The sequence below is a fragment of the Colias eurytheme genome, chromosome 8, assembly GCF_061535395.1.
Source record: "Colias eurytheme isolate Ceu_HAF_F1 chromosome 8, ilColEury1 Martin Lab GWU primary, whole genome shotgun sequence".
NCBI lineage: Eukaryota > Metazoa > Arthropoda > Insecta > Lepidoptera > Pieridae > Colias > Colias eurytheme.
The window spans coordinates 7,184,371-7,199,463 of record NC_142987.1 but is presented as its reverse complement, the minus strand read 5'-3'; the positions used below and the strand labels follow the sequence as shown (position 1 = coordinate 7,199,463).

At 30.7% G+C, this 15,093-nt stretch overlaps 1 protein-coding gene across 1 annotated transcript in view; it reads left to right on the top strand.

Annotated features, from left to right (window-relative positions):
* Window positions 1-6,745: 6,745 nt before the first annotated feature.
* Window positions 6,746-15,093, top strand: part of LOC149906594 (sodium-independent sulfate anion transporter-like) — a 28,332-nt gene continuing 19,984 nt past the window's right edge. The window contains exons 1-5 of the mRNA XM_090104832.1: window positions 6,746-6,941; window positions 7,661-7,838; window positions 10,972-11,167; window positions 11,717-11,937; window positions 13,744-13,912. Of these exons, the coding sequence (XP_089960958.1) occupies window positions 7,662-7,838; window positions 10,972-11,167; window positions 11,717-11,937; window positions 13,744-13,912 (763 nt within the window). The 5' untranslated portion in view covers window positions 6,746-6,941; window position 7,661. The remainder of the gene's footprint in view (window positions 6,942-7,660; window positions 7,839-10,971; window positions 11,168-11,716; window positions 11,938-13,743; window positions 13,913-15,093) is intronic.

Below are 15,093 nucleotides of genomic sequence, written 5' to 3'. Positions count from 1 at the left end.
AAAACAATAAGATCTTTCTTAGGATACGTTGAGTAAGTAGAATAAAAAAATATTGCATTGGCAAAACAGACCTAGAATAAAAGATGATACTCAAGTGAATGATAATCAAGAAAAATACAGTGTATTATGTCTGACCTACCCCCATTTATGCTACGAATAATTGACTCTACTTCACATAAGGAGAATGATACATGACTGAATGAATGACAATATTAGGTACCTACAGCACTCTGGCCCTCACCAATTATTATTTATAAGGAAGATACTGAATAGAAAACTTTTCAATGTAACGTAAAAAAGACGAAAAGTAATGCAAAAGAATAGCTATTTTTAATATTTGTCCACTCCAATACTCATTCATGGACGAAAACTAAAACGTTTAAAGCTAAATTTAGTTTTCGTCCACTTCTTTAAATATTTTTTTATTTTGGCTGCACTGTCAAAGCAGTGGACGGAAACCAAAAAATCTAAACTAATAGTAATAAAGATCACTTCGGGAGAAACTATTCAGTATTTTAAAGGTCCGATAGAGTAAAAAGAACCTAACAAATATTCACGTAGCTGTTTGAGTTTTCGTCCACTTGGACGAAAACCAAATATTTTGAGAATTTGGTAACCTAGTATCCGTCCACTTAATTTTTCGAAGAATATTATAAAAAAAGTATAATAAACACTTCTAATTGCGTTTAATAGGCTTATATCTAAACATACGTACCAAAAACATTACGTAAACTAGCTAAAACAGTGATTTAACTTACCATGAACTTTTCTCGCCGGCAAATTTTTCTCTCGCGCGATGACATCTGCAAGGCACGGATGGGAAGCGGCCACTTTTACGTTAATTTTTTGAACTCTCTTCTTGTCAAATCAAATTTTCATGTTGATAGTACTGTTGCTTACACATTATGGAACGTAAAAAGTGCAAACTTGCGCGGGAAGGTAGGTTTGTATTCAAGTTTCACGCACGTGATTGTAGCAGGTCAGTCAAATGGGCGAAAACCGAAACTGGACGGCAAACCAGCGCAATTACCCTACATACTAATAGCGAGTTTATACTAGCGCAAATAATAATTTATTAATTGTAATAATTCATTTCTTATCTCTTATGCAGGCTTAGTTAATAAAATACGATCTCAATAAAATCTTTATTAACATATCAGAAATATAAGGATATTTGACATGATTTATGAATTAAAATGTAAGTAAAGGACGACAACATTAAATTTACTCAATATTCGTGATTATTATATTATCGAAGTAAGAAAAATGTTTTCCTCAAATTATTTTTAGAATTTTCAATCAACACTGAAAATGTGTATTTTTTTCGCTTAATGATTGCTCAATTAGAAGTCGCGTTTCCTACCTTTCAATTACCATTCAACTAGGTTTGGCATTGACCGCTAAATGAAATTGCGATACCTGTCTACTTCACAACCGATAAATAAGCAGACTTTAACAGCTCCAAAACGAATCACTTATTAAAAATGCTACCTATGTCGAAAAGATTCTTCAACTTAAATATTAGTTTTCAACCCTGGAAAATAAGAGTTAATTTATACTTTTTGTATTTGAGTCCTACACGTAACTAAGAAAATAATGATAAAACAATTGCTCAATTTTATTGAAGATATATAAAAAAAGGTAGGTACCTATGGGGAGCGATAAAAACGCTATCTTGTGAATGCTGTTAATAGATTAGATTTAAATGTATAAATAAAATATTGACCATCAAAAGTCAACAATGCGTTCAAAGAGGATTAGTTACGGATGAGGATGACCTTTCTTCCATTGTAATAAATTCAAACATTGTGGACATAATATAAAGGTACAATCGTGTTGTATATTTTAATCGAATGACCTTTTTCTAAAAATAGATGAAAAGCTTGAAAGAACAAAATGTGACAAATGACAATGATCACTAATGCATAACAATTACATTTACACCAATTACAATATAGTTATGGCATTTTCAATTTAATTTATGCTATGTAGGTACCTACATCATTATGTCATTTATAATTACCGGTAGGTTAATAATGCATTGGCTTGAGTGTTTGTGACGTGGTTGGGTTATTGTAGTTCTTGAGTATTAGTGAAGTATTATTATTATTAGCATTACTACAAACTTCTACGATAGGTAATAATTAGTTCTGATGCTGAGTTAACCCGGGCATGAGAATGAAGACGCGTCCGTATGGAAGTGCAGAATTAAAATTAAATACGATACAAGTAGTTGGTGTAAACAATTATTAACGTTCACGGCACTGTAAACAAAGCTTAAACGTAGTTCATATTTAATAACATTCTTGCATAGTTTATCCGGCTTCATTTTCTTGTTCGCGCTTGAATCTTTGCGAACCGCTTTATTAATGCACAGCGAGTTTCTTAAGTACCTACGTAGTGGATGGTTTTAAAATAATTTACTATGTTAAATTGTACATTTACTATTACAATATAAATTAGTAAAGTTAACAAATTAACGAAAAAAGAAAAAAATATATATATTAAAACTGCTAACGAGCGAAAATTATACCAATATTATAACTCGATTTTCTCTACATTTCCCCATTTTGTGGCTTCGTGCGCGAGTGTTGAGTGTAGGGCGGTAAAAACCTATAATTTACGTTAAACGAAAATTATTTTTGTAAGCACACACAATATTTCAATTTATTGAGCCTATAAAATATTAAATTTATACATATAAAATTGAAAAGAGATAATCTCCCAACTTTATTTATTTTATTCCTTTGTCCATCTTTGTCTGAAATATGAAGGTCTGTTACCTACATATTAAGATAAACCAGCGTTAACATTTGAATTTTGGTATGGATGGATGGATGGATGGATGCTGAAACTTTTTGAAAATAAAGTAACATACCTACACAGCTAAAGGCAGCGCCGAATACCTATTTTGTATGCGAATGTTTTTCTCTTGAAGCATTGTGTTTTGTTTTATTAATGTTATAAAAAGTTATGTGTTTAGTACAAACAAGAATACCTATATGATATATGTATCTGTTTTATACTCACTTGCAACAAATTCCTTGAAAGCGTCTTCATATTGTAGATATAATACTATTCAAGCACAATCTTCACAATAGGGAAATGTTTATTAGCCGTACAGAGTAGCAACTTAGCAAGAGCGATGCAGCTGTTATTACAAACAGACGTACGATTATTAGCGTGTACAAGAGTCCGTAATGTGTTAATGTTTAAAACATCTCGTCATTAAACATTAGAAACGTGTACCTAACCTCATTTTTCATGGAAGTTCACCTCGGAGCATGACCCAGTATCGCTAGGGCGAGGCAACCCAGTTGACAGCCAATATCCGGATGATCCATTGTTCGCTTCATTGCGGATTCTGGACCGCATACCCCATCTAACCTCTCCGGGCGCGTCTTTAAACACGATGAGGATAAATTCGATCCAACAGTTCCGTATTACTTATCGGTTGTAAATTGCTATTTTATATTCTGATGGCCTTTTCTATTTATATTGTAAATAAATATCTATATCTTAGAATATAAACTAATTTTTATTTCATTATCGTTTTATATTAAAGGTGCTATTCTAAAAGGCTTTATTAAAAAAAATGGTATAATATGCTACACATTAAAGTAGCACACGAACATAATGAACCTGAGAGCAATAAGAAATGCATTTGTTTTACCTATACATTGAATTATTGTTCTATACATTATCTTAGAACTTAGATTTATTTATAAAATATGAAATTTTTAATGATGTTAATATAAGCTGTAGGTACCTATTATCTAACTTTTTGATTGCAACGGATAATATAATTATATAACATAACTTCCTACAACTCTATTAAAACAAGACTTGCCATTGCATAATTATTGTTATTTGACAATTTCATCAACATTGGCCTTACGTGAAGGATGGTTCACATCTAAGGTTCACATCTTCCTATTTTTGGAAACACTAATGGATTTCCTCACGATGTTTTTCTTTGCTGTTTACTCGTACGTTTTGTATGTACCTATACCTATGTGTACTTTTTGTCAATTGTGAATTTTATGTGGCCAAGTGTGATGTCATACGGGAAAAAACCCAATCTCAAGTTTATCTCATGGCCGTGTTTTTTCATAGTTTTATTCTACATTTTATGCGGGTACAGGAGCAAACACTTGCTACTTCCTCGAAATACACCTGATCTTCTCATTCAATATCTACATAAGAAAATAAACATAATACCTACAACCATCAAACATTTGAAATTATTCTTAGTTGACCAAGGGACCAATTAAGACTCGTATTAAATATATTAACTATTTTTTTCGTTTATTGAAATTGGTTCAGCACTTCCTCAGATTAGCGCGTTTAGAAAACATTCAGCTTTATAATATGAGTGCCTATAGCTTCTATCCAATTTTTACTAAATCATCGTCAATTTTGTAACATGAACATGAAACTTCTCTTGAAATACATAGATAAGTATCAGTAGGTTTTGCTAATTATCACATTATGATAGCATACCTATTATGACAAGTCTTCTTGTTCCGAGAAAATGTTTGTTTGTTCATGTTATTAAATGTCTTTACTGAAAATTATTTATAAATGTATGATCCAATGTAAGTTTTCGACTTGGTTACTGATCTGGTATAATATGTATCCTTGTGTGTGTTGTGTGGTTTTATGGCAGCTGATTTGAGGATGCACCTGTGTGTCTGGTACCAATATGAAAATTTTCTAGACACTGCACAGTCTCCAATATATTTGGAACAGATATTATATTAGTCATATTTCGACAGCAGACTATACACACGACGATCTTGGTCTCTAAATATTAGAAGGCATACAAACAACGTTAGATATTATAATAAATATTTTAATGTACGGTCTATTTTAATATTTTTTATTATTATATATTATATATATATATATATATATATATATTTATTTTACTAGGCAGTATTTTTACACCATCAAAATATTTTTTGCTAAGTAAGCCTTCGAATTGGAAGTCAAATAAATAAAAAAATAAATAATAATTTTACCAGTTAAGTATAACTAAAGATTGGGACCAATTTACGAAAATTATATATAAGTAAAAGGCGTTTCACCGAATATGAATTTAATGCTCTCTTCCTTTAGGAAGCTAACGAACCCATCTCATAATTTCGTGAACTCCTAGAAATGGAAGTTTCTAGAGAATTGTTCCGAGCAACATTCATTTTAATGATGTTTTTCAAAAATATTACTAAGAAATCTTGATCTGTAAATCTAAAAAAGAATTTCTTAAAAATAAAATAATTAAATAAACTCACTAAGTGTATGTTATGTTTTTTTTTATATACTTACTAGATTTCCGCCCGCGGCTTCGCCCGCGTTTGCAAAGGAAAACCCGCATAGTTTCCGTTCCCGTGGGATTTCCGGGATAAAAACTATCCTATGTGTTAATCCAAGTTACCCTCTATATGTGTGCTAAATTTAATTGTAATCGGTTCAGTAGTTTTTACTTGAAAGAGTAACAAACATCCATACATCCATACATCCAAACATCCATACATCCATACATCCTTACAAACTTTCGCCTTTATAATATATATATATAATATATATATATATATAATATATATATATATATATATATATATATATATATATATATATATATATATATATATTAGAATATATTAGATATATTAGATTAGAATATTAGATATGATTAGACATTTCATATTATTTTCACTTTGTTAAGTAGATACATTCAATAAATAATTGCTCTGTCTCGATGGTTAGCACGGATTTATTGTAGGTAAGTACAATATATTTATTGGAAACAAACGTCACAGTAAAGTCTATATTTTTTACGATGTGTTAAACTCAATAATTCCTTGGCCTTGAATAGCTGTTGATTATAACATTTAGATAGCTGAGGTATTACCTATGTACGTCACGTTTAAAAGCGCAATTGCAGTTAAGTAATTCTATTGTACAAGTCGACAAGTATTAACTAATCTTGATCGTACTTTAATAGAAAAAAATGTCTTTGTATTATTACAAGTAATAAAGAAAGCTTCTTGATTGTTATTATCTTTAATAAATAAGGTATGAGTATAAAGGTAATGCATATAAAAATATACCCAGCTAAAAACAAGAGAATAAATAAGACTGTAACAAATTTCTTCAAGGCTTTTCCTTAAGGAAATATACGTTTTTCCGCAACTCTACTTACGGGTCAACATAATAGCGCTTGAAATTTATATTGACCCTTTAGAAGTTTTATAACTTATTAAATGCAGGTAAACATATTTTATCCGGGAATTAGGGTCGTAAGTGAGGAGAGGTAGAAAATTTGATTATGATCGGAAATAACAAACAAATTTTAGTAATAAATGGAGATTATTTAATAAAATTTTATATAATATTTATAAATACATATACAGAAACATTCTCAAAGATGATATAATCACTACGTGAACATTCTATTGAACTTTGAAAACCATCTATAATATGTTATAATGAATATAAAAGTTATAGATAATAAATAAAAATAAGTGGCTAAAATATTTCCTTTCCTTGGGTAGATACTTACGTAATTTTTTTTTAACATCCACATTAGCTGTAGGTAAATCAACAAATGTTATAAACGAAATGCCTTTGAAAATTATTTTCTGATAAGCATTGAAATAAATTAGTTTTTGGCCGTAACAAGAAAATTGAAATGGATGCAAGATAGCTCCAACCTAACCTAAACAGTTTGCTCGAAGTCGCAGTCCAATGCGCAGTTTTAAAAAGTTATAGTTGCGCATGCTCTGTGGTCTTTTTTGCGCGGGAAAATAAATTTACGTGAAAAATGTGTGAGACTGTGACCAATTTATTGAAAAATAATTATATTAGTTTATTATAATTATGCTAAAGTGGAAAATAAGTTTAGTTTCTTTTATTATCAAAATAATCAGTAATTAAAAGTGAGTTACGTCTTATTTTTAATTATTTAAGTAGTTCGAATTAAAGCGAGCAATAATAAATATAAAACATTTCTTAATCTTATTTGGAGATATTTGAATGAATCATCAATGTTATGCTTTTGCATCTTATATTTTTAATAAGGCATAAACTTATAGTCTACGAGAAAAAATATTATTAAGTAATTAATTACTATTGTAACCGCTGAAATGTGATTTAGGTTAAACCGATAAATAGGTATATATTACCTTCGTATATACATAAATACCTGTTCTTGTTTATGAAGATAATGTAGTAATGATAGATTTTTACAAAACATAGAGTAGGTTTGTAAGACAATATTTTTATTTAAACAACACGTTGTATATTCAATTAATTAAACGTTCATATTAAGATAAGTAGTATAAAAAGTATTGGCACTGATTTGCGAATTTTTGATATAAAACTGAATGTGATATCTGAAAGCTGTATGCAATATCAGCTGCTGAAAATAATATTTTATATGAATAAAAGTATAGCATTATTCATATTTTATATTCGAAATAATATCTAACAAAAACATTGACCAACGAACATAAAAAATAATATATTATTTTACTGCACTTCTTTCCATTGCATTACGATAAGGAAATTTTCGACATCAAATTACCATTCTAAAATAAACAATTAAGTACACAATCAAAAACGTTTTCAAGAAAATGTAAAAGGAGGGAAATTACAGGATGCATTTAAAGCTAGATCCAAGGCGATTAGCCGGTCGGGTGTTCCCGATAGTCGGCTGGTCGAGGAGTTACGACCTGCGAACAGGGATCGGGGATTTAATAGCGGGGATCACTGTGGCGCTTACGCTGATACCGCAGTCGATCGCGTACGCTTCGCTTGCTGGATTTGAACCGCAGGTAAATATTTTTTAACCGACTGCGCAAATTTTTGGGTGTATTTTGACAGGTACTTGGTTAGAACTTAACTGTGAGAGCGATATTGTTATGTCAAATTAGTAAAGAAAATAATAAGTAGATAGATATACCTAGGTACTAAATTATCATTACAATCAAGACCTAAACTAAATTATCAATTTAACTAAATTTTGGTAGATTTAAAGAAACTAGGATAAAAATGAACACAATGCAATTCTTATAAACATAGGTTTTTACAACATCTTATCGCATTAAATTTTTAATTTTCTGCACACTCATTATATTTGTGGAAATTCCCTACATACTAATTAGGTCTAATCCAGGGGCGTAGCTACCGCCGTATCTGCCGTATCAATTATACGGGGCCCCCGCGCCAAGGGGGCCCCCAACGTGCGCTTTTGTGAGAAATCTTTACCCTTCCTAAGGGCCCCCAAACAAATTTTTATACGAGGCCCCGCCAAGGCACGCTACGCTTCTGGTCTAATCAAATGCAATATGAAAGAAAACATCGCAAGAAAACCGGCCTGCCTTATAAGTAAAAGTTCGATGACATTCAATTCAAGTGTTAACTTTTATCGATGTTGATTAAAACAATTAATTTATGTTATAGAGAATGATAAAACTTGTAATCTAAGGATAAAACAAAAAAAAATAAGAAAAAAAAAATAGAAGTGCAAATTAATTTTTAAGTTTATTACTTAAAACATATTAACAATTCCTTTAGGTATTAGTAATATCTACATATTGGCCCACACGATATTTTTATTTTTTATTTATTGTAAGTAGGTACATGATTTTATAACTAAAGACAAATAAACCTTTCGTGATCAATAATAAAACACAAATTTTATTTATTTAAGCTTTTAATCCACTTATCTAGTCTATTAGGAAATAGCTAATACCCCATTGACCTACTATAATTTATCAATAAGAATATCCAATAAGCCATAATAATATATCCCTTATCCATTCGTCATAAATATTAAGCAACAATTAATCTTTTTAACTATGACAAATCTACACTTGATATCGTTAAATTCTGAAATAAGACTTTTGTATGTAAATCCTAGAGAGACTCCGTAGAAAACTTATGATATTTAATTCATAATTTGAACACCTGAAAATAAGTCCAAAATCTTTGCAAAAACTCGCCTCGTTTTACTGCATAAATGTTTCAAAATCATAACTGATTTCTTTTTCCTTGAACTATAACTTCCTATGCATTTTATATTCGAATTTTTCATAACGAAATAAAGACAAACCTGAAGTCGTGGCAACACAGAACAACAGAAATGAATTATATAGTTCTCGACGCAACTAGTACATAAGTTACGTATTGTATGATATTGTACTTGAAAAATAACAGAGTGAAAATAGCTGCAGCTAAACCGTGTTTTTAATTTCAAATGAATCATGTCTGTAGCGGCCTTAAGGTTTGCTAGGCTTTAAGTGATTTGCGTGCTCCGAGGATTTTAATCAATAAATATTGATGTTTCTGATAAGAAAATAGTATGTGACACAGTTTGAATATGATTAAACTTGAACTGAATTATCTTGTAAATTATAAATGAGGATTAATCAAGGAAAAAGAATGAAGTTTTCTTTACGAGAGAAAAACGTTATATTTTCTTTGCACATTTTATATAGGAACCAAATTCTTATTTATTATAATATATTAGTGTATGCCTCAGATATATAATTTATTTTCTTCGAGGCTCGTAGAAGAGAGGCTCCGAAAAATTGCTTGCTCGCAATATTGATTGCGAGCAAGCAATAGTGTTAGAAGAGACAATTTATTATACAGAAATATGAACAACATAAATACATTTAAAAATAATATTACTTATATATAGAAAAATCTATATATTGTCCAAAGAATATAGTAGTATTTTCAAGGAGTCTCGATGTTAATAGATAAATGAACCATTTACTTTTTTTGTAATACAAGGAAATCGTTTCATGAATTCAATTATTTCCAAAATAGTATCAGTTAGTTTTGCGGAAATTGACATTCATTTAATAATCAATATTCATAATTCAATATTCATAATTTTTCAATTATGAATATAATAAAAAAGACCTTATTTCCTATTGAAACTCAATTATTAATGTCCAGGTAAGGCAAGAGTCCTAATTATAAATTACCTACTGGAGGATCAATATATGTACCTTCAATGGGTGTTCGTGGAAATAAAATATATTTTTTAATTTCTGCCTATCGTCTCATCGTCGTTGAAAATTTTCCTGAAGTCGAACCCCATCTAGTTTTATTAAAAGAAGAAAGAACAAACAATTTTCTGGAACAACCCCATCCTTTTTAAGATGTCTATAAATGTCTTGCCCTAACAGTTTAAAATTTCAAAGCATCTTAATTGATGTAAAATTCTGTTTAAAGGTTATTAATAATAGAGTAATTTTAAACATTTAAAAGTGAAAATAGAGTAAAAATACTTAAATAAAATAATATACAGGGTGTCACACTATTGGTATACTAAGCGCGAAGGGACTTATAGGTTTGCATACACTGATCATGAAAAAAATACTTAAAAAACAAAATTACGTCAAAAATTTTTTGCTAAATTTTTCCTGAAAATCCATGTTTTCTTCTCTGGCTTCGCGCAGCCGGCATAACGCTTCTCTAATGTGAGCATTTTGTCTATGAAAACATAATCTTAAACGATTGAGAGAGAGAGCCCACGTGCTGGTGGCAAAGCTGGGCGGGTTGCTTGTTAGGGGTGTACACATAGAGTTTTAAGATTTTATCTATTTGAAAAAAAAATGCGTCTGGAATTTTTTAAGTATTTTTTACGTACTCAGCGTATGCAAAACTATAACCTCCTTTGAGCTTAGTATACCAACAGTGGGACACCCTGTATACTACAAAGGTGATATAATGAATTAACGTCAATAATTTGAGTTTTTCCCCAGATCAACCCCATTCAATCGTATCACGGAAGGTTTTCAGTCAGGCATTAGGTCAATATTCAATAATCTTTATAAAATTCAGATTCTATCTTTCTGTACATATCGTTCTATTTTAGTATCTTCCGTGATGCTCTATTTATTTTAAAAATTGTACATTATTAATTTTTTACACGATAAACAATATTTTCAGTATGGCTTGTACGCTTCATTTGCTGGTGGGTTCGTCTACGGTGTTATGGGTACGATACCGCAAGTAAACATTGGTCCCACAGCATTACTCTCCTTATTGACGTTTACTTATACCAATGGAACTAATCCAGATTTCGCAATACTCCTATGTTTTATTGGCGGTATCGTACAACTCATCGCTGGGATTTCACAACTCGGTAAGATTATAAATTTATTATTTCAAATTTAAATAAATGTTATACTTTTTAAGTTGCCGCTTTTTTTGCTCGCTTAACAAATGTAACAGATTGCATGGGAAATACACCGTCCTAAATCGTCTGCAAGGATTATTTATGGTGGTGTCAACCGTGAGATTTGGGATTTTGATTTATTACATAGTAGATAAGCGAGAATACGAGCCACCTGATGTTAATCGATCATTGATTACTGGATTTTAATGTAAATTAATGTCTATCAAGTGTCTATCGTGTGTTTCTATTGTAGGTAGATAGTGTGATAAGACGACTTACATCAATTGATTCGAATTACCTTTATATAATTGTGATAGATACCAGTGACAGAAGAATAATGAATTGATTTTAAATGCCTACTTACTGAACATAATATTGTAGTTATTTTTATTGTATTGATCTTTGAAGGTTTTCTATGTTTATGTTTTTCTTGAATACAATTCCAACGAAGAACTAAATAATTTGGTACAAAGCACATTCAAGCATCATATTTCTACCCACATCTTCCCATTATAGGATTTCTGGTTGAAATTGTATCAACACCGGTTGTATCTGGATTCACTTCGGCCGCGGCCATAACGATCGCGTCCTCGCAGATAAAGGGCCTGTTGGGACTCAAGTTCGACGCCGAGACTTTCATAACCACTTGGAAAGGGGTCTTCCACAATATCGGGAACACGAGGATGCAAGATACTCTACTGGGCCTCTCGTGCTGTATTGTACTGATGGGCATGAAGGTAGGTCATATGCGCGTTGAATTTTATTTTTCAGGGACTTACCTACTGTATTTTAAGAGCTCTAGGTTTAATTTGATTTTGACATTGGAGTGCACAAAAGTGATAAATGATGATAAATAATGCTTCCAAAACACGATTCATCAAAGACCTAATAATCTCTGTGATAAATCGAAAAGTATGTCTGTAATGTAGGTAATGTTCATGAAAACCAAATTTTCTTATACATACATTCTTTATCTACGATCTTTACGTATCTCTATTTTACTGTCTTTTTACAAGAGTACAGCAACGTCGTATTCGGTACTAAAATCTAATACTGCGTACATTGCCAGACTGGTTATGAAGACAATTTCACCCGAGAACAGAATCGATCGACTTTACCAAGCCCCCATTATTGTCACGATTGCAGGAATATAATTGTCTCCGTTTAACAACTACAGCAGTTTAACAACTAGTTAAACAACTTATTACATTATTGCTCCCTGAACACGTATTTAATATATACTGGGATAGCTGTACTCCCAATAATCGTGGTTTTTAGCGCAAGCGATATGAGACCGAACGGTCCGATTTGAACAAAAGATAAAAAGATTTAGTTTACAATGTTAAGACCTTTAGTTTTATTGACCATTCCCAAAAATACGATACATTTTGTGAATATTCTGAATAATTAAGGTAGTTCGACCGTAACCTATACCTAAATATCCACGATTTGCATAAAAAGTCAGACTTATAATTGGTGCACGTATTTACCACGTTCACGTTCTTGGCTATTAATTAACTCAAAATATGTGCTTAATTTGGCCAGTTCTGGCATTTAAATCAATGATTGAATGTTCATGTATTTGATGACATGAATAACATTGAATTTGAAATGTTATATTATGTATTTTTATAATGTTGTTCAACTGGCATTTGTGAAAATCAAATAGTTTGAGAAAACGTGATGTCCAAGCCGTTCTTGATGGAGTAAATATGATTAGTGAATTAGCACATAGGTGGTATTTCATATACCAAATGTAAACATCGGTATACGATGTTACGTTTTTGACAATCATGAAAGTATTTATAACTTCTGTTTTACTTTCCTTTGTTTTCCTAATTGTATAGATATTGTATTCTCAAGACGCATAACTATCCAATCAAAGGTAAATAAATAATTAAACGTCATGAATGAATCGGATTATAAATCAAGCTAGAGAGATTCATATTAGAAGCGCTCATCGCTAATATGGAATCATAAATTACTTCGCACACATTGTGCACGTCTAGATAGAACAGCTGTCAGAGATTACTATACAATGAACTGTATGCTGAAAGTGTACCGACTGGGAGTGCAAAGTAGCTTTCATACAAATTGTATTTATGCTATCTGCTATTGTTTGATGTTTCTATGATGTTTCTAGGACTTTAACAGTTTAGTGTCGATGTATTGTGGAACTGTTATTGTTTGCTTAGTATAAACGATAGTAATGTAATTATCAGCAAAAGAGGCGGGGATATTCAAACATCATGGATTTCTAATATTGTAACTCTATGTTTGATTGAGTTTGAGTGTTGGCTTATCGATTTGAGAATATGTTAGATTCCAAAAATTGAAATTTCTATGATAGAGTTTGGGTGTGCCTTACGGATTTGCTCTATTCTTGATCATACGACAATATTATATTGCGGCTCTATGTAAATTTCTACATTATATCTAATCCTTCAGAAATATGCTTTTCATCACTCCCCTTACCACTTTTTCATGCTTCATAAAAGTGAATTATTAAAAGTTAGCAATTAATAAAATAAAACATTTTTCAGGCATTAAAAGACATCCATATCAACGACGAAAAGGGTGGGAAAAACAGCGTGATAGTAAAGCGAACACTTTGGTTCGTGGGTGTTTCTAGAAACGCGGTTGTTGTCGTCATTGCGTCTGTGCTGGCTTTCTTCTTGCACCAGGACAAGAATAACCCTTTTATTTTAACTGGTAAGTTGTGCAGCATGTAGCTATTTTCAGTATTTCCTGATTGTGTTACATTTGTAAGTTATATACCTATTTGTATACATAGTAATGATGATACGGGTATTTGGTCCTTCGAGTTGGATGGTAATGCTAATTATTGTATGTTAAAAGTGATTAAATATTAACAAATTTATGTATACATATTGTTCAAGTCCTAAAAATATAAGGAAATGAACATGTATTATGTATATGTAAGAACCACTAGAACATATTGTGGTATTATTATTAATTAATTACATCTAGGTATAATACAGCACAATGACTGAGATATTAGATCAAACTATCTAGTTTATGTATAGCCGTATAGGACATATGTTTCTAATTAATAATACATGCGAATAAGTGTTTTCTTATGACATTGACCGTGACCACGTTCACTGTTCTATGTTCTATGTATGTGTTCTAGATGTTGAGATAAATTATACAATGAGAAAATCGTGTTGAAAAATCCTATTATTTAATAACAGAATACAAAAAATGTGCATGAGTTACGTGTTTATATGCTAAAAGTGTTATAAAGAACCGTATGTGCTAAAATAACTTCTCATTTATCTTTTAAGAAACAATAAAATATCAAAAAACTTATGTCAATAAAAATTGTATGATTTACATTAAAATAACTACATAGATTTGAAATACGTAAATTTAACTTAACAGAGAAAAATGTTTTAGTTGGTTTATAACCTAATTTAGCACAATTCTTCTTGAGTTTTATATTTCGAATTGGAAGACCATTTGTTAGCTTAGTCCTTATTGTGGACCCGATTTTAACTCGGCCAAACTCTCTCTGTTGGCAAATTTCAGCCAATTTGGGACTAATACAATCCCATTGAAAGCTGGTCTCTCAGCCACTGCTTGATTTTAACACAGTTATATACTATATAATGTGTTGAAATAGATGGCAATTCAAAAATATTTAGACAATAGCGTAGTAGAAGAAAATATAAACGTATGGAAATGTATTTTTTTAACTATACTTAGACGTGTTTTTCCTATGAATATATACAATTATTTACGTAAGAAATACAATGTATTGTAAATACAACAAAAGCATTTCTTTTCTTTCATGCAGATAAAATTATATGAACCTTGTTAGGTTATTGTATGTTTACAATAGACAACATATATTTAATTGATTGGAATTT